Source organism: Eptatretus burgeri, chromosome 1, assembly GCF_056783735.1.
Source record: "Eptatretus burgeri isolate ZD-2024b chromosome 1, Ebu_testis_v1, whole genome shotgun sequence".
NCBI lineage: Eukaryota > Metazoa > Chordata > Myxini > Myxiniformes > Myxinidae > Eptatretus > Eptatretus burgeri.
In genome coordinates this window covers 96,109,285-96,128,971 of record NC_140961.1, presented here as the reverse complement: position 1 = coordinate 96,128,971, position 19,687 = coordinate 96,109,285, and the positions used below count along the sequence as shown (strand labels likewise).

Genomic DNA, 19,687 nt, shown 5'->3' with positions numbered 1-19,687 from the left:
CTTGGTCTTTGTGCTTTTGAGCCTCTTCGCTTGGCATTCCTTTCATCATGAAATGTTCTTGTGGTCTTTAAAAACAGCGGCTGAGATTCATCTCCTCAAGGCCTGTATCAGGGGAAATGAATATGTGCAGTTTCTGCATACAGCGCAGCATTGGAATAAACACTCAAATTAAATCTTTGCTTCAACCATAATAAACAATCACCATGACGAAAGTTCATGATGTTATAGTTTTGTAACAAAAGTTCAACTGCACAGTCATATATTTTCTTAGGCCTTTTTTTATTATGAATTCCACAGCAACCGGTCCAGACACGAAACTAATTGCACGAAGGGTCTGCAAATGAATACACGACTATAATGAGAAGAGAAGAATTACCACAAAATGTTATTGGTTAACATTCCACAAAGAACTCCAGGTACACAACTGGGCATGTGATGCGATTTGTTATGCACTCGTTAACGAGTCACACTCACAACCATAATTACACTGTAGTACAAATGCCCATGTCGGTAGAGTAAGCAACGCCGATGGACAATACACAAATAAAAGTCTAAATCTCACGGAAGCACACGGTCTTCACATGTCTAAAGTTTTTTTTTCTTTATTAATCGATTAGTACTAAATATAAGTATTAAACATGTACAAAATATTTTCCTTAGATTATTTTCACATTTAATAGCATAATCGGTTTTGTGTTGGCAGTGTTCATAATTATGATTCAGGTCACAGAGGCAACACAGAATATCTTACGTAGGAGTCGCGAGTACTATTTGAGACATTATGAGGATATTTATTTAACCAGGTGGTTGAGAAGAAGATGATGTGGCTGAGAAGTCAAAACACTGTGGCTCAGGTGGTTTACCAGAGGGAATATTGAATATTATCGTCATGATGATGTCAAAAAGATACATAAATGGTATCCAAGGTGAAGCCACAACCTTCTGCGTATTTGATCGGTGATAGTGCAGGGAAAATCTACCCTTGGTGTCAGAGGTGTGATCACTGCCCAACCCTGATCTTTGGGTGCTTTGAGAGAAACTTTAAAGCCATCATTCATAACAGCACAGAAAGAGAAAGAAAATACATGAAAATTTTTTTTAGTGATGATGACAATGATAGGTATGTCTGGAAAATTTAGTGATTAAAGCCCCCCCATCCTTTCCCCCAGAAATTTGCAAAATAAATAATATATTACATATTGGACAGCAGATGCATTGTTTTAGCATTGATAAATTTGATAGTTTAATGCAAATAAATACATTATGCTGTCACATATGAAATACTGAATAAAGCATTTATAAAGTTGCAGAAGAAACTATATACGAGATATTATCGGGATACACAAGTGAAGCATTCCCATTCTTAACATCTACTTCCACAAAAATATATATATATATATGTATATCTTACAAAACAATTAATACTGAAATGAAAACAGTGACCCCGTGGTTCAGCTGAAAGGTCTGTCAGCTTGTTGTGCACTGTAAAAATAACAAAGGGACAGAGCTATATTACGCACTTCTACAACTTAGAAGAGTTAAAAAATAAACATTCTTTTCATAGTAAATGATCATCATGTTGGTGAAGTGACATTGTATGCCTTTTCTGGTTGGTGTGGGACCCACAAATATAAGCATATAGTCTTATTGCTATTTGAAACAACTCAAAATGCTGCTAAAAAGTGGCTCTTAAATGGGCTCTTTCACTCCGCAAGCATAACTCAAAACTTTCAGTATATATAAAGAAGATAATTCTTCAAAAATATTTCACAATACAAATTCAAATACATTCCCCCTGTCCCCCATCCCCACCTCCCACCCCACCCCCAAACAATATAGTACGTGATTGGCAAAATAAACAATTGTGAGTCTGAGACGTCTAGGCAATATAAGGTGTGGGGAAGAGAAGTAAGGATGACAATGGGTGAAAGAGTGGGGAAGAAATTGCAAGAGGAAAAGAGAATAAAAGATCAACACCGATAGAATTAAAGATGGACGGAGACATCCCTAGGAGGCACATGAAATACACTGACATTTCTGCACTTTCTCTATTTCCTCCACGAAGGACGAACCATCGGTACAGTGAAATGTGTACTTCAGCTTCTTGGTTTGTGTCGGCCGGCAACATTGGCCTCCACTGCAGGGTCCTTGACACTCTATTCTGGCCACCTTGCGGGTAGAGCGACAGGCTGCGTAGCCACGCTGTCTCTGGGCGTACGATCGACTTCGCTTCCTCTTGCAAGGGTTTTCTACAAGGTGACAAGTGTTCCCATGTATTGACCATTTGCATTTTTAAAGTAAAGCGAGTGATGGATGGAAAGGCACACAAAACATTCCCTTCACCCAGGGTGGGGGGGGGGACTGATGGTTTTTGGGCTCGATCATTCCCATGTGGTGTTGATGAAAAAAAATCCGATGGAAAAAAAAATGTGTTTGGCTGATGACTGACTCCCTGTTTTGCCTGCAACTACTGTATAAAATTATATTTTGCAAAAAACCTTATCCTCCTATTCATTTGAGTAAATTACACAACACTTATCAATGCTTAGGGAGTTAAAATGCAGTGTGTGTGTGTGTGTGTGTGTGTGTGTTTATGTGCATGTGTGTGTGTGTGTGTGTGTGTGTGTGTGTGTGTGTGTGTGTGTGTGTGTGTGTGTGTGTGTGTGTGTGTGTGTGTGTGTGTTTATGTGCGTGCACATGCACCAACCTTTTAAGGAATTTCATAATTTTTAGAGTTACTGTTCTTTTCTCACTGAAGGTGCTGCCACATCAGCAGCAAATGCGATAAATTTACTTACCTACTCTTAATACATAACAACCGATCTGCACATAAGTTTTGCGAATGTGGTGAAGGATGCAACACCACAAAGTAATGTGTTCAAAACAAGACAAAAACAGGATCAACAAGAAAGGGCAATCAGAGATTATAGAACATCACAAATTTGTTTTGTGTGGTGTATTTTATGCGGCAAATAAATGGAAGGATGAATTAAATGAAAGGTTGTTGTTGATTGCAAAAGAAAGGTCCAAATGGTCGAGTTGTAAATGTGTAAAGGTCAAAGGTCTGAAAAGTTGGAAAGGTCAAATGGTCTGAAGGTCCAAAGGTTGAAAGGCCGAAATGGGCCTTGAAGGGTCTTCGGGGTCGAAAGGGTTTTAAGGGTCTTCGGGGCTTTAAGGGTGTGAAAGATATCAGGGGTCAAGGGTCTTAAATGTGTTCAGAGTCGAAGGGGTCTAAAGGGTCTTCAATCAACTTGAGGTGATAAAGGGACTAAAGGGTGCTAGGGTTCTATAGTGTCTTATGTAATTAATACACACACTCATGTTCTGTGCAGTGAAACAAACAAACAAGCCAGTAGGCGGCGATGGGTCGCCGAGCATGGAAACTACAAGATATAAAGCAAAATGGATGTCATATAGCGGATAGGGAATCACCTTAAGATTATGCATATCAAATCTCATCCAATTCCATCGACTGATAACTACTCGGTATCCATTTGAATGAAAAGTACCAAAAATGCGGTTTGAAATGGGAAATCCCCAAAGTTCGAGGGGGTGCTGTGGGTGAACAAAGATCTAAATCGAAAATCCGGCTTGATTGTTTGTGCACAATGTATTCCAGACAATTAGTGTGAATTTTCATGACCATCTGACCATAACCCTAGGTGTAGCATTTGGCGTGAAGGCACCTCCAGCTCTCGCATATTATCGATTTTTGCACTCATTGACCTTTGACCCCTGACCTAAGCGAAATCGGTCAATATGTCCTGAGGCAAAGTTGAAGCACTCATTGAGTACCATGAACCTGCAAAGTTTCATTCATATCGATGCACTCACCTGGTCGCTAGGGGGTCTTCAATTTTCGCGCATACCCTAATTGTAGGGGTTGCTGTGGGTAAAGTATTCCATATATGACAAAAACATGAATATATTTGATAGAGCATCACCTGTAGATCATTCGTGCCAAATTTCATAACCCTATGTGGGATAATGGCCTTCGGAATTGATTTAGCGTGAACGGTACCGATTTTGAAGGTTTTTCGGTTGTTGCGAGGGAACCAAAGCGTCCCGAGAAACCATCACAATTTCCAAAACACTAGGTCATAAGATGTACCTTCCACCCGAGGTTGGTCAAAATCCGCCCACGTTTACTACCAATTATTCTGATGACAAACGAACAGACATCCAAACAAACAGAATTACTAACAATAAGGGTCACCTATTTCAGCGACCCAACAGACAGACAGACAGACATCCAAATGCAATACCCTCTCCTCTGTCGCGGGTAATAACTGGAGTTACCTTGAACAATGGTTTTACTTTAGTAACGTGACTTTAGTGAAGCAACACTTTTCCCCAGTTCAAACATGAAGATGCACATATAATGAACATTGTAAGAAAGGGAATTTCAAGTTCTCAGTGTGACATTTTTTCATCGCAGCTGTTGTGGAATTTTATTGTTGTTAACCGTTAACCGACTCGATGTAAATCCTGTTACTCAAATGAAAGCCACAATTAATTCACTGTCCACAATGGAAAGTACATTACATCAGATAATTTTATTAACATAGTTCTATGGAGTTCAAAACAATAAGTAAGCATCCACAATGATTTGCACTAAACCAAGATTACATTTCCTCGCATTTATATGTTCTTAGCAGGGCGTGGAGGAGGTTGATAAGCATTAGAATAAAAGAACTCCAACTGCAATACGTGTTTACTAGGTGAAGAGCGAATGACATAATCATGGGTAAAGTTGCAGCGTTATCAACCAGGTCACTTTGTTCCATAGCAAGACATTCCTTTTATCAACATTTATGTCAAAAAGACTCTTGGCTACAAGGAAGCATAACTGACATCCAATTTGACTTATAGCATAAAAATTAAATTTATAAAACACCAGCAACAATTATAATTGAGAGTACATTAATATAATTATTTTCTCCTACATAGCCAAATACCAGCAAAGTTGACAGTATTGTGTTTGAAAAGAAAAAAAATAATTAATGCAGATGATAGACAAGAGTTTCCAACATTTTTGTTTTGCAAACTGGGTGTAAATGTAATTGAACAAAATATTGTGCCTGTGTGTCAGCAAAATGCCGTATGAATCCAGAAAGATGTGCCGAGCTAGTGCCAGGGGCTGACAGGATGGCCTGGAGGTATGCATACTCACCTCTAGCTGTCTAACCTGGGTTTGCATCCAGACTTAGCTATAAACTGTCATCCTGGTGTTTCAAAGGCAGGGTGATTCCTCAATGTGTGTCATCCCTCGGACGGAGGTGAAACGGGCATACAGTCTGCGTGCATTGGTTTGTGGATGTTAAACATCTCATGGTGTCCTTCGTGAAGAGTAGATGAACATTCACTGGCACCTTGGCAAAATTACAAATTTCTGCCCCAACATGTCACAACTTCTAGACCCATCAGCGGCACAGGCGTGCCCTTAGCCAATGATGATACCCCGCACCCTTGTGCTGCATATGAAAGATTGAACTAATGGTGCATCGTCATTAGTTTCTATGGGTCTCAAAAGCAATCAGTGGAACCAAGGGGAGAGATCGACTTTGTGGTCATAAGGGAGATCTTTTAATGCTTGTAAACCTGACAGCAGTTACAGTGGCCTGCAAAAGTATTCACCCCTTATCAATAATGCCACATTTGGATGAATTATGAAGAATTTTTTTTTCCAAATTAACTTTTTTATTCGAAACTGAAGAGATCAATCTAAACACTGTTATAATTGGAGGAAGTTACATGTCAGGAATATCTGCAAAAAAACAAGTACAAATCAAAATTCACTGGTTGTAAGAGTGTTCAGCTCCTTCGGTCAGTACTTGGTGGAAGGACCTTTTGCAGCAATGACTGCTACGAGTCCTTTTGGATTGGTCTTTACCAGCTTTGCACGGTAAGATGGTGAAATCTTTACTCATTCTTCATGTGAAAATTGTTCTGGTTCTGCCATGTTTGATGGGGATCGTCGATGGACTGCAATCTTCAAGTGTCGCCATAAATGTTCAATTGGGTTCATGTCAGGACCTTGAATGGGCCACTCAAGAACATTCATTTTCTTCTTATTCAACCACTCCAGTGTGGCTTTAGCTTTGTGCTTCAGATCATTGTCCTGTTGAAATGTGAATCGCCTACCCAGTTTCACATTCATGGGCAACTCAAGCAGGTTTATTTACATCAAGGATTCTCCCGTACTTTGCACCGTCCATTGTCCCTTCTGTCCAGACAAGCTTGACAGTTCCTGCTGATGAAAAGCAGCTCCATAACATGATGCTGCCACCACCATGTTTGACAATAGGGATGGTGCTGACTGGGTGATGTGCAGTGTTGTACCAGACTAGCACTGAATTTAGACCAAAAAGTTCAATTCTTGTTTTGACTAATCACAAAACGTTTCTCCACATGCCTACAGTATCATTGAGATGTTTTTTCGCAAAGTACGTATGAGCTTTTAGATGCGTCTTTTCAGGAATGGCTTCTTTCTTGCCACCTGTCCATTGAGGCAAGCTTTGTGAAGGGAACGGGATATTGTTGATTGTTGAACATTAACCCCCCCCCCCCATCTCAGATATAGAGCCTTGCACATCTTTCAAGGTCATTCTTGGATTTACACTTCCAGTGACATCTCAAACGAGTTTCCTGCTTGCTCGGCTGCTGAGTTTGGATGGGCGGCCTGATCTGGGTAGAGTCTGGGTGGTATGATACATCTTCCACTTCTTAATGATGGATGTCACCGTTCTCAAAGGGATAATGAGTGACTTTGAAATCTTCCTATAACCCTCTCCTGAACGGTGCTTCTCCACCACTTTATGTTTGACTTCTTTGGAAAGCTCCTTGGTCTTCATGTTTGCCTTGTTGTTTGTCCAGGTGAGTTGCACCTTAAAACTCCTTACATAAGTGGGGGAGCTTAATTTTTAAGTTAAAGCACAGATTACATACAGCTGAAACTGATTACACTTATTTTTTTAACCTTTCAAACAAATAATTTGCTCCTGAAGTGATTTAGGGTTAATTAGGCAAAGGGTTTGAATACTGATGCGACTGAGAATCATCTAATTTTCTCTGTTAATCAAACTTCTTCACGTTTTATCTGAATTATTTTTAGCTTTGTCAACTTTGAAGTAGTTTGTGAAGACTTTATATATGAAGTTTGATTTGAAAGCATCATGAAATAAGCTGAGGTGGCATCAAAATGTGAAAGCTTTGGATGGGGTGAATACTTTTGCAGGCTACACTGGATCAAAACAAAGTTGCTTCAATAAAAGATTACAGCATTAACATGGCTCGCTAGGTATCGTGTAAAACCTGTGGCTGCTGATTTGCAATCATTTTCTAGGGGAGTGGCTGTGCTGCTGATGCAGTGCCCTGTGTTACCAGTACACTGATGCTCATTTCACCAACCTCAGAAGGATGACAGGCTGAGTCAACCTCATCTGCTGTTGATTCAACAGCCAGCATGGGCTCAAACTCATGACCCTAAGATGTTAAGCCAGTCACTCAACTGTTAAGCCAACACCAGGCTTAGTCATATCGCAAGAGCTCAACATTATGGTTGTGGTAGCTTCAGGAAAAAAAATAACCGAAAATGGAAAATGGAAAATACCACAAGAAAACTCACTTTTCAGAAATAAAAGTACGATACTGAGCCTCGGCTTGGATAGACTCTCTGCAGAAGGAAAGCGTGAATCCACGGGCAAACCACACGGACATGCTTTTCCACCTGTTCCTTGGAGTCTGTGAAGAGGTCCACGGGCCATGCACAGGCTCCGCAGATGGGATCCGCCCCACTTCCAGGGTCCGTGATACCATGTTAATGATAACCATAACTATAATATTTAAAATAAATTGCTTTTGTGCATATGTATACAGGCAGTTACACCAGACCGTGAACTATAACAAGATATTGAATGATAGCTATTCACCTGGAGTATCCAATGAAAATGACATAAAGGAAAAGGATTGTTTACACCACATCTTCGAGGCCACTTACAACGGGGGAAGGCTGTATGAAATTGTATTCACAACCACTCCGATCGGTCAGGATTGGGTCGTTGAGCGACAAGAGTCGCCAACTTGAATACTTGAGGCCGACACGGGCCAACTCAGGCTTCATACAAGCGCCCAATCTGTGTCATCACATGGACATCATCATGCTCGTAGACTCGGAGAAGAAGGATAAAAATGGCGGACATTCACGAGTATGTGCAGGTGAACACTGTTTCAGTGCTGGCGAGCTGCGCAAGTGCTGCTGTTAGTTTCCATGTGGTCGGATGAGTCTGCAGAGCGCAGGTGAGTTTCTACAGGTGCATCTGTTACTGAAGCTTATTCGGTATTCACAAGAGTTGTTGTTGTTCATCTTTCGGCTGCTCCCGTTAGGGGTCGCCACAGCGGATCATCCGTTATGATCCGCATACTGATTTGGCACAGGTTTTACGCCGGATGCCCTTCCTGACGCAACCCTGGTCGCCTCTTACGACACAGGGATCAGGATTTGGGTTTCGCCATGATTCCGGGCTGCTCTACACCCTGCCCAGTGCAGAGCCCCCGTCCTCAAGCGATCCTCCAACCCAAGCCTCCGAGTAGCCGGATTACAGGCGCACGCCACTACGCCCGGTTCGGTATTCACAAGAGTATGGGCCAATAATACGAGAAATTGAACAAATTAAAGCAAGAATATAAACGGTTGAAACAGTACAACAGCTGTAACTGTGCCGTCCCTATAACAAGCATTTATTATGAAGCCTTCAACCCGAGTTCTGGGCTGTATCATATGCTTTATTCATCACATCTCGTTTAATTTTAACGCAGCATTGTGTTTTTGAGGTAAACACAAAGAAGAGAGGCTGCAATCGTCACAAGTTGCTGTAATCTGGTTCAACCATATTGCTTTGTAGGCAGGACAGGAGAACATGAACTCAGGAGATACTTTCTTGACACCTGTGGTGTTAAGTGATAAGGTAGCTATACATGCAGTAGTACTTATTGCTGCCGGTAGAGAGGCTGCTGAAAATCGCTTGATATGTTGGAAAGCAGTGGGAAGAACTCCAGCGGAGAGGACTTGCATAGTTTTGGCAGACAGTTTCAATTTGCAAGACTTTGTTCAGCTGAGCATCGACAAGTTTTCAGTGGCCAATATGATACCAGGCAGCAGTAATCAACAGATGAGTAAATGAGAGTCAATATGATCATTTGTAGGGTTTGCGTGCCAGCTTCCCGACATCAAGCTTTGTCATGAAAGACGGCCAACTCTGCACCTCACTGATGCTTTTTTTTTTCAGGTGACAGTACAGGGAAAGTGTTCTATAAAAAAGTAACCTTTAATCTTCAAAAAAAAAAAAGGCTGATAAAATGGAAGGAGAGTCAAAGAATCTTTTTGGGTTTGATTTGAGGCACAATTTATGGAAGTATACCGGTAACAGGACATACGATGTAAAGTTCGTTGCTGATGTCATCCGAGTCTCTTGATCTTTGGAAGACAAATATTGTCAACATGCCTAATGTTCGGAATAGGTGTGCTGCATGTAGATCAAATTGGGGTGTTGTTAACCTGGATCCATGAGGCAGACCATTTTTCAAACTAGCTGGTCAACTTGCATATTTCCCAAACTAGCTGGTCAACTTGCATATTTCCCTTGCGGCACTGTGACGATTCCATTATGAACTAGAAGGGTACTCGGCAGAGCGCATACCTCCGCCACATAATGCCTGATTCACGAGAACGTATCGGGCCCAATTCATTTTTGAAATATCATACTATACAGTACTATATCGTTTTTGGACCAATCTCTCAATGGTGAAGAATCACTGAAAAAAATTCTAGTAGTCGGATCTGGATCCTGATCTTCACCAAAATCTAATCAGTTCGTCCTTGTCACACACCAAACCTGTCCACAAAATTCCATCTGGATCCGTAGACAACCTTTTGAGATATCCTGTACACAGACAGACAGAAATGGGTGAAAACATAACCTCCTTCACCTTCGGTGGCGGAGGTAATAAGTCATCGTACCGAGCCACCAAGTTTCTGATTAAGGAGAATTCTTAAAAAATCTCATCAATGCTTTGGCATAAATCTACATGAAGACTTTCCATTTTGCAACAATACATCGGAAAAGCATCCTCAACACCTTGTCATCCAAATCACTTAATCACAGATTAATTGCTTGTTGTGAAAGCCTACCTCTACCTCATCAAATGGCAAGCTGTGCCAGCAAGTGTCTCTCGTCAGGTTCACAACAAACTATCTAACACCTTGCACAGCACACACAGGAGTGAGATTGATTGACGGCTTGCGGCGTCTTCCTTTCAGCAACGGAATGACCTCGGCATTGTGCCACGATTTTGGGATCTTACATTTGAGTCGGCATCATTCATGCAATGCGGATTAGAAAGTCTTACCAGTGTGTGTCCTTTATCTGATGATAATTTTTAGAAGAAAATTTAATTTTGGTTGCCTTCAGAGCTTGTTCAAATATCTTGTAATCAGTGTTTATTTGTCCATTGTATAATAATGTTATTTTTGTGAATACATTATATGTTGAACAAGCTTGACAGTAAACCAGACACCATGAAAAAAATTGAAAACTGAAACTTACAGATTGCATCTTGGCAGCATAATTGAAATTTGGGCTCCAGCATACTTTATACATAATGCAACAAAAAAAAAAACCAAGAGATGAACAGTTGCAGAAATAGGTTTTCAGTGACGTACATTTTTTAAAACCACATCTGGCAGGCAATAAATGATGACATCTACAGGGTATCATCAGAATCGTTTGCTCTCTGGAGTTTAGCATGGTCGTATGTATTAAATAGATTCACAAGGAACTTGGATGCAGGAGGAGCCATTTGGACCATCAAGCCTGTGCTGCATCAGCACCACATTAATTAAATCCAACAGTTTATCAACTTAAATTCACTGGGGGTGGAGATGTGCGGGGTGGAGAAGTGAGGACGAGAACAGTGTTGCAAGCATAGATATCACCAGGGTGTTTTTTTTTAAACATTTGAACCCAATATCTGTGTGCCATTTGTGCATCTCGTCCCAAACCACTGGCCACACAAATGTGAAAATGGTACGAGAGTAATCGCAAAATGCAGAGTCAAGAAAAAAATTGATTTGGACAAAAACAATTTCATTATTCATACATATACAGTGCCTCCAGAAAGTCGACAACCCCCTTTCAAAATTTTCACCTTTTGTTGCCTTATAGCCTGGAATTAAATTGCATTAAATCAGACTTTTTCCACATTTATTTACACATCGTAACCCACAACTTCCAAGTGAAAAACAAATTCTACAAATTTCAGAAAATTAATTGAAAATACAAAACTAGAAAATCTGGGTTGAATAAGTGTTTCATCCAGATCCGTCCACAACTTGAGAAATTCATCATGCTCGTAGATGTTAAGAAGGGTGCATCTGGCCGATGCTGATGCCCTTATAATAGCATTGTAAATTAGCTAAAGTGTAACCAATCACCTTCAAAATGACACACCAAGTTAATTGGCCTCCACTTGTGTTAAATTGTGGTGATTCTGATTATTTCAGAATAAAATCAACTGTTTCTGTAGGTTTCTTCTGCTGGATAGTGCATTTCACAGCAAAGACTCAACCACAAGCACAAGGAACTTTCAAAAGACCTTCGGGATAAAGTTGTGGAAAGGCACAGATCAGGAGATGGAGAAAAAAAATATTTCAAAGACCTTGAATATCCCCTTTGGAGCACAGTCAAGCCAATCATTTAGAAGTGGAAGGCATATGGTACCACTCAGTCCCTGCCGAGATCAGACTGTTTCTCCAAACTGTATGACCAAGCAAGGAGGAGACTGATCAGTGAGGCCACCCAGAGGCCAATGCAAACTTTGAAAGAGCTACAGGGCTTTATGGTAAAGACTGGTCACTGTGTGCATGTAACAACTTTATCACAAGCACTCCACAAGTCTGGCCTGTGCTGTAGGGTGGCAAGAAGGAAGCCATTACTCAAAAAAGCCCACTTTGAATCCCGTTTGAGGAATGCAATAAACCACTCCGGAGATTCTGAAGCCATGTGGCAAAAAGTTTTGTGGTCTGACGAAACCAAGATGGAACTTTTTGGCCAAAATGCAAAATATTACATTTGCGCAAACCCAACACAGCACATCATCCAAAGAACACCATCCCTACTCTGAAGCATGGTGGTGGCAGCGTCATGCTATGGGGATGTTTCTCATCAGCAGGGTCTGGGGCACTTGTCAGGATAGAAGGGAAAATGGATGGAGCAAAATATAGAACAATCCGGGAGGAAAACATTCTGCCCTCTGCAAGAAAGCTGAAATTGGGAAGGAAGTTTACCTTTCAGCATGACAACAACCCGAAGCACACAACCAATGCTGCACTGGAGTGGCTAAGGAACAAAAAGATAAATGTCCTTGAGTGGCCCAGTCAGAGCCCTGGCATAAATATAATCGAAAACATGTGTCATGTCTTGAAGATTGCTGTCCATCATCGCTCCCCACACAACTTGACTGAGCTTGAACAGTTTTGTACAGAAGAATGGGCAGATATTGCCCAATCATGGTGTGTAAAGTTGGAAGAGACCTTTCCAAACAGACTTACAGCTGTAATTGCTGTCAAAGGTGCTTCCACAAAGTGTTAACCACGATATTTTCATATCTTGGTTGGACACGTATCCAACTAAGATATTCTCATTTTACATTTTTAGTCAATTTCTGAAATCTGTAGAATTTGTTTGTCACTTGGAAGTTGTGGGTTACGATGCGTAAATAAATGTGGAAAAAGTTTGGTTGAATGAAATTTAATTCCAAGCTATAAGGCAACAAAAGGTGAAAATTTTGAAAGGGGTTGAGACTTTCTCGGGGTACTGTAAATACCCCAACAGAGCAAGAGTGAACAATGATTCTCTTGGCTCGGTGACAAGTCGTAAGATGCCGATTGGCTGTGTGAGGCTGGATGCACTGTAATCGGCTCCAGGAAAATTATGTCAATGGGGTCCTTACTGTTCCTGTTTCTCCATCTTCACTATAATTCACCGTCTGTCCGTCTGTCTGTTCCCAGGTACCGCAAAAACGGCTGAACCGATTGCAACCATTTTTTGGGGTGTGTGATCCTGGGACCCCTTGGAGTAAAATAGGCATAAATAGAATAACATGACCCCCTTGACGGCTCCCGTAGGAAGCGGGTACTTCTAGTTCTTAGAACTTAAAAAAAAATAGAGCTAGGAACAAGGCACCAAAAAGTGGGCCTCGGGACAATGAGCTTGCCAATCATAATAGATGGATTAAAAAAGATTAAGGATTAAAATTGAGAGAACATGAAAGAAGCGACCAAAGAACTACACGACTTTGGTGAAAAAGAAAGGCAGAAGCTGCAAAAAAAGAAAGGAAAAAAAAAAAGATCAGCAGTGGGAAAATGGAACAGAAAATAAAAAAGGTCCGCATGCATGTCAAGCACAGAATGCTTTGTAGACAGGGTGCAGCTCAAGCGTGCAGCCTCTCTCACCTGGGACAGCTGCAGATGGATTCCTGAGGAACTGTTAGTGAGAAGCCTAGCAAGGCTGTCAACATTAGCAGGGACATCACCGGTAGTTCTGTTAGCTTGGCTGTTATCCACTTTTGCTTTACAGGGACAGGAAGACAGAAAGACAAAGAGAGAGAAAAAAGAGAGGAGTAGACAAAGACGGGGATAGTAGATAACACGAGAATGGCAAATGTCACACTAATTATTATGACATGTCGAGTCAACTATACCAACAGGCTTGAGGAAACGTATTTGTAAACAGTTCACAAAGATGTATTTTGACTCTAACATTTCAAAGCCGAGTATAATATTTTGGTAAGATTGATTCACCTGTACAATTTGGGTCTTTTATGATTCTCATAAGGTTATCCACAGTTAGTTGGCAATAGCGTACTAAACTGCAAAGGTGTAAATAATGAAGTCAATCGGTACACCGAAAAAAGGTGAGCAACACACTGAAGAGTATTTGCAAAGCGATGAAGATCACATCAGCGGGAACAAAGCAGCATTGGCATAAAGGCATCTTGCTTGAGGGTGCATGATCGATGCATGGAAATGCTCTCACCTTCATCGCAGTGCTCACCCTGATAACCGGACTGGCAGTGACAGGATGGAGCACTGTCAGGCTTCACTTTGCAGTGGCCATGCTTACAAAGCATGTCCCGGCACGGGTCCACTGGCTGTGCATCGCGGTCACACAGTACCCCTAAGTATCCTTCGTGGCAATGGCAGCTGTACGAGTGTGCATCACTGGCGACACACTCACCATGCACACACCTAATAGAAGGCATAGGAAATGGAGAGAAAATGGATCGTTTGAAAATCCATGTGCACAAACAAAATTTCAGCCTATTTACGCCCACCACCAAAAAAACAAATCAAGGGGGTTTCGAGGCATTTAAGAGCCCATTTGGACCATACCAGTTCTATATCACGCGTCTGCTTGAACACAATACCAGTCTCAAAGGCCAACTCTCGTGAAAAATGTTCACATGACTGCATCCTAGGAGCCAGCGAAGAAACTTTTTAAAGAACAGCATGTTTCTAGATGCTCGGTCCCCTGCAGAGACTCTTCCAGAACATAATTTTTCATTGGATTTTACGATGATGTTGATCAGACTTAAAACCGAGTCAGCTCGTCAATTAGAACCTGAAGGTGAAGCTAACTTACCGTGTGTCAACACCGCTTGGATAAATCAGCCAGTCCTTGTGCGACTGAGTTTCAACATTTTATTACCGAGTTCAAACTCATGCAGGAGAAATAATAACACGTCTCAAGCCAACCAGGGTGTTCGCAAACAAGCGCCATATCATATCAAACAACATGTGTACAGAACGGCACACGGAAATTGTGTGCACAAACTTGTGTTTCGCTTCCCATCTTCTCTCTTTGAGAAAAGCAAAGCAAAGTCAACCCGTTTTTAAATTCTGAAAAAAAACCCACCCAACATTGTTTCAAATGTGTATATTACAACATATAAACCAACAACATTACACCTTCCAACTCGATGGTACAACATCGTCGTCCAAGCGAGCTGGAAGCTTGAGATCTGCAAATAGAGAAATTGGTGAATGACGACCAGGGGGTTCTGGTGTTGCAGATATCGATGCTTGCTTTGGAGACCGTGGATAGTTCAGAGAGCCAATAGTAGCCTGATTTTCACAAAAGTCCTGAATCTCAGGTGTATTGCCAACATGTGGCTCTCGTTAGCATAAATCAACTGACGGCGATTCCTCCAGAATGATGAGCCTTGCATGTCGCAACTTCTAGGACCCCACCTTCCCCCCCTAACTCTTGCGCATGTAACATCTCTATTTTAAAAGAACCACTTGCATTCAAAAGCCCAAGATACGACCTGCCTATTGGTGTTCAGAACCACCCACACCAGATACGGTGTCTCCCTCCAACCCTTCCGTTGTGCAGAGGCACACACCGGCTTTCTCTTCGGTACTTTTCCAAGTATTGTTGACTTATTTAGAAGCTTTGGGAGCCATTTAAAGTCACATTCTTTATTGCACATGCACAATCGTGGTTCACATGCCCCGAAGATCGCTATTTCTAAGGTTTTCTGCACGCCGAGCATTCTGGGGCTGATTACCTCATTTTGAAAGTTCCGTATTGAGTATACCGTGCCCATATGGATTTGATAGTCACAAGTTTGTTTGCCTATAACCAAGTCCATAAATACTCTCAGCTAGTTACGTTGTGGCTCAAGGCTCTGTGGGGCATGCCAATGATACCGTTGGTGTGAACGTGTCGCTAAACTTGCTGTTGAATCACTCCTGCTGGTGTCGTGTCGTGGGAATTGCACGCTGTTATGAAGATATACTTTTAATGAAGTAGTGATGAAGTTTATATAATCGAGGCTTTCATTGTTGGTTTTTTTTGCAATTATATTAGGCAAATCATAGCAAACCATGTCTTCACAACGTGTGTGGGTAGTTTCACGTTCTGTGCTGTGTTCATTTTGCGAGTTAGATTTTGTTGTTAACCTTCGCCATCGAAGATGGACGGAGGTTACTGTTTTCATCCGTGTTTGTTTGTTTGTTTGTTTGTTTGTTTGTTTGTGAACAGTATTACGGAAAAACTCCTAGACGGATTTCGAGGAAACTTGGTGGGGGGATTAGGTCTGGTCCAAGGATCATACCATCAGATTTTGGACTTGGTCCAAAGTCCAATATGGCCGCTATGGTGGCCATTTTGAAAAATATTTGAATTTTTGTTTTTGCATTTCTACATGTTTTAAGTGATTTCCAACCCCAAAAAAATATTTGTTAGAGAAAAAAAAAACAATTTTGCAACTTTTTTTCAAAAAAATTTCGATTTTATTTGAAAAATATTTGAATTTTTTTTTTGCATTTCTACATGTTTTAAGTGATTTCCACCCCCACCCAAAAAAATTTGTTCGAGAAAAAAAAAATGAGAAATTTTGCAACTTTTTTTTCAAAAAAATTTCGATTTTATCTTTTGGCATTTCTACATGTGCGTCGATCTAGTTTAGTTTATTCAATCGTGGTTCAGTAGAGTCTGATCCGTTTTGACCTACAATGAATAGGATATCAGGTTCACTTAAGTGACCCAGCAGTATTGACGGCGGAGGTTTTGCACTCTACCGAGTGCTCCCCCTCTAGTTGTTGTTGTTGTTGTTGGCCTGTTTGGCATTCTCATCTGCGTTCAAAATCCCATATGTCGTATTCGTTTGTACATGGTTTCATAATATCCTAGTCATTCATGCAACGGTACACTTGGATCTTCTTTTGTTTATTGTCCTGCATGCGATAGATATCTGCACAGGTTCCTTCATGAGCTCTGAAACAAGTCAGTGTGTTCATTCTCAGAGCAGAGTACCGTATATGAGAGGAGGAAAGATTTATATTTCCTTCTTTCTCTCGCACATTATTTCACCCGAAATGTGAATTGGCGGATACATTTTTCAGGTACACCAGTGGCTGCATTGCCAGTACAGTGGTCCTCTTGTGCCTATGTTTATGTGGCAAGATTTTGGAACATTTCTGACATATTTGGCATAATATCCTGGCATGACGCAGGTAAAATTATTTTGGGATCGGAGCCAATACTCATGGGACACGTGATTTTCTTTCTGAATTTTAGGAACCATCAGGGAGTATTATTTATGTTTTACCATCAACGCCACCTCCAGAAAACTTTAATATATTTATTTAATACACACTGCCATCACATTAATGCTACCGACATACCACCTTGAATTATATACATTGATTTACAAACCTTTCATCATTCGACAGCCGACAGTACAAACCACTGAATTATTTCTTCACTTGTATACATTTTGCCATCTGCAGTACCAACGTAAGTTGAATTATTTATTTAATAATATGCACTTTATCTCCACTACCAGTACACAACTTAAAAGGCCAACTGATTGATCCTCTTATCAGACCTTTATGATAAAGTTGATAACATCTAAACTGCATTACAGAAAACGTGCTGAACACCTTCCAGAACAATGTGCTCCATGATGATACCCAGCACATGATGGCACTGTTTCACTCGGATTCGATTTTGTCAAGATTGACATAAGCTGACAGTATAAAATGAAATGCAGTAAAATAAAAAATAAAAATGACGTGCATTAAGATACACATTACCAGTCCAAGGTATACGCACTTATGGTTATGGCAGGCGTGCACGTCTGGCCGCTCACACCGTTCCCCAACCCAGCCGGTCTGGCACTGGCACACGAATCCAAGTGGGTGGGCACTTGAAAGCAGGCACGAGCCGTGCTGGCAGGATGACCGTTGGCAAGCCACACAGCCGGGCACCACACCAGCACCACCTCCCCCTGTTCGCCCTTTGCGGAGGTCTTGCAGTTCACTGTTGATATATAGGTGCCGCAGGCAGCCATGGAAGCTGCCCATGCTGTTCTTGGCAGGGGACGTCTTGGTTGCAGCCACAGTCAGGCCACTGGGGAGGCCTAAAAGTGAAAGTTGATGTACAAAACATCTATAATGAGCTACAGACACTTCAGGTGAAACACAGCAAAAAAGCACCAATCGTCATGTTATTATAATATGTGTTACTACGTTTTTTGTTCCAGCAAATTGAGAGTATTATGACTGAAAGTTAATTTATGTGACAAAACAAAACTAAAGCCTCTAAACTGGGGCAAGCCCTGGATGGATGAACACATTCAAACACCTATCATCTTGCAGCTTGAATAGTTCATGCTTGTCTGTCGCTGTCTACACCCACTATACTTGTCATGGGATGCATCAGATGACTTTCAATTTCATTGCTTTCCTGTGATTTCTGCCTTTTCAATATAAACCCTGTGCACACATGAGCAGCATAATTGGTCTCAAAAATTAAAAAAAACTCCCAACCCCACACAATGTACCAAAGGTATATTTTTCACATCACAATGCAAGGCCACGGGGTGGGGGGGGGAGTGAGAAGGGGGATGGGAATCGATAAACAAAGCACATGATGACCATCAGGTTAGTAGCAGAGTGGTAGATGTAGCTCACCGCCCACATAGAGAGGATGGTTTAGGTTCAGGCTGGACTGTTTGCCCATTGCCATGAGGCTCTTGGGATTACCCCCATCCACGGAGAGCTTGAGGCCCTGCTCGAGTGCCAGTAATTCCACCGTGTGAAAATGTCCATCATTTATCGTCTCTAGGCTGACACCCAGCACAGGAAGAGTTTGTAAAGTCACACGATAATCATTGTATTACCTCCTCTAGTGATGCAGGACTCGATTTCAGGGCGATAGCTCTGACTCGAGACACAATTTTTGTTGTTAGACTCGGATTCAAACGAGACGTAAATACTCGTAATTGGACCAAGGTCCTTTTAGCCTGATATCTGAAGAAAATACTTTTGATTGAATGGAATGTAACAATAATTCCTATTTTTTTTGGTGTAGAAAATATCCGCTTCAAGGAAATGATTTCTTGTCAAAACTGAAGATATGTCAATCACATAAAGATGCCACAATGCTGTGCCTGTTGAAAGTTTGGATAATTCTTGTTTATTGGTCCATTCATCTCAAATCATTATCCAATCATTTTCGACGAAAATGCACCATATTTATTTTAGATTATACTTTGGTAATAGAATAAATAAATAGATCTGTGGGAATATTGTGGTCGTTGAGGCAGAATGTAGAGGGAATATTTAACCTCCGCCATCGAAGATGGACGGAGGTTACTGTTTTCACCCCTGTCTGTTTGTTTGTTTGTTTGTGAACATTATTACGGAAAAACTCCTGGACGGATTTCAACGAAACTTGGTGGGGGGATTTGGTCTGGTCCAAGGATCATGCCATTAGATTTTGGACTTGGTCCAAAGTCCAATATGGCCGCTATGGCGGCCATTTTGAAAAAAATATTTGAATTTTTGTTTTTGCATTTCTACATGTTTTAAGTGATTTCCAACCCCCCCCAAAAAAAACATTTCCCAATTTTTTTCCAAAAAAAATTCGATTTTATTTGAAAAATATTTGAATTTTATTTTTTGGCATTTCTACATGCGCGTCGATCTAGTTTAGTTTATTCAATCGTGGTTCAGTAGAGTTTGATCGGTTTTGACCTACAATGAATAGGATATCAGGTTCACTCAAATGACCCAGCAGTATTGCAGCAGAGGTTTTGCACTCTACCGAGTGCTCCCCCT

At 41.1% G+C, this 19,687-nt stretch overlaps 1 protein-coding gene across 4 annotated transcripts in view; it reads right to left on the bottom strand.

The window, feature by feature from the left end:
- Positions 1-260: 260 nt before the first annotated feature.
- LOC147034994 (slit homolog 2 protein-like) overlaps positions 261-19,687 on the bottom strand; it is a 473,672-nt gene continuing 454,245 nt past the window's right edge. For 2 of the 4 annotated variants that reach the window (XM_085892209.1, XM_085892220.1), the window contains 4 exons: positions 18,539-18,693; positions 17,679-17,985; positions 14,094-14,305; positions 261-2,249 (listed from right to left, as the gene is read on the bottom strand). In XM_085892209.1, coding sequence (XP_085748335.1) covers positions 2,008-2,249; positions 14,094-14,305; positions 17,679-17,985; positions 18,539-18,693 — 916 coding nt within the window. In that variant the 3' untranslated portion in view covers positions 261-2,007. Of the gene's footprint in view, positions 2,250-2,604; positions 13,377-13,510; positions 13,627-14,093; positions 14,306-17,678; positions 17,986-18,538; positions 18,694-19,687 lie in introns of those variants that run through there. The other 2 variants (XM_085892213.1, XM_085892231.1) reach the window with 2 other exon arrangements.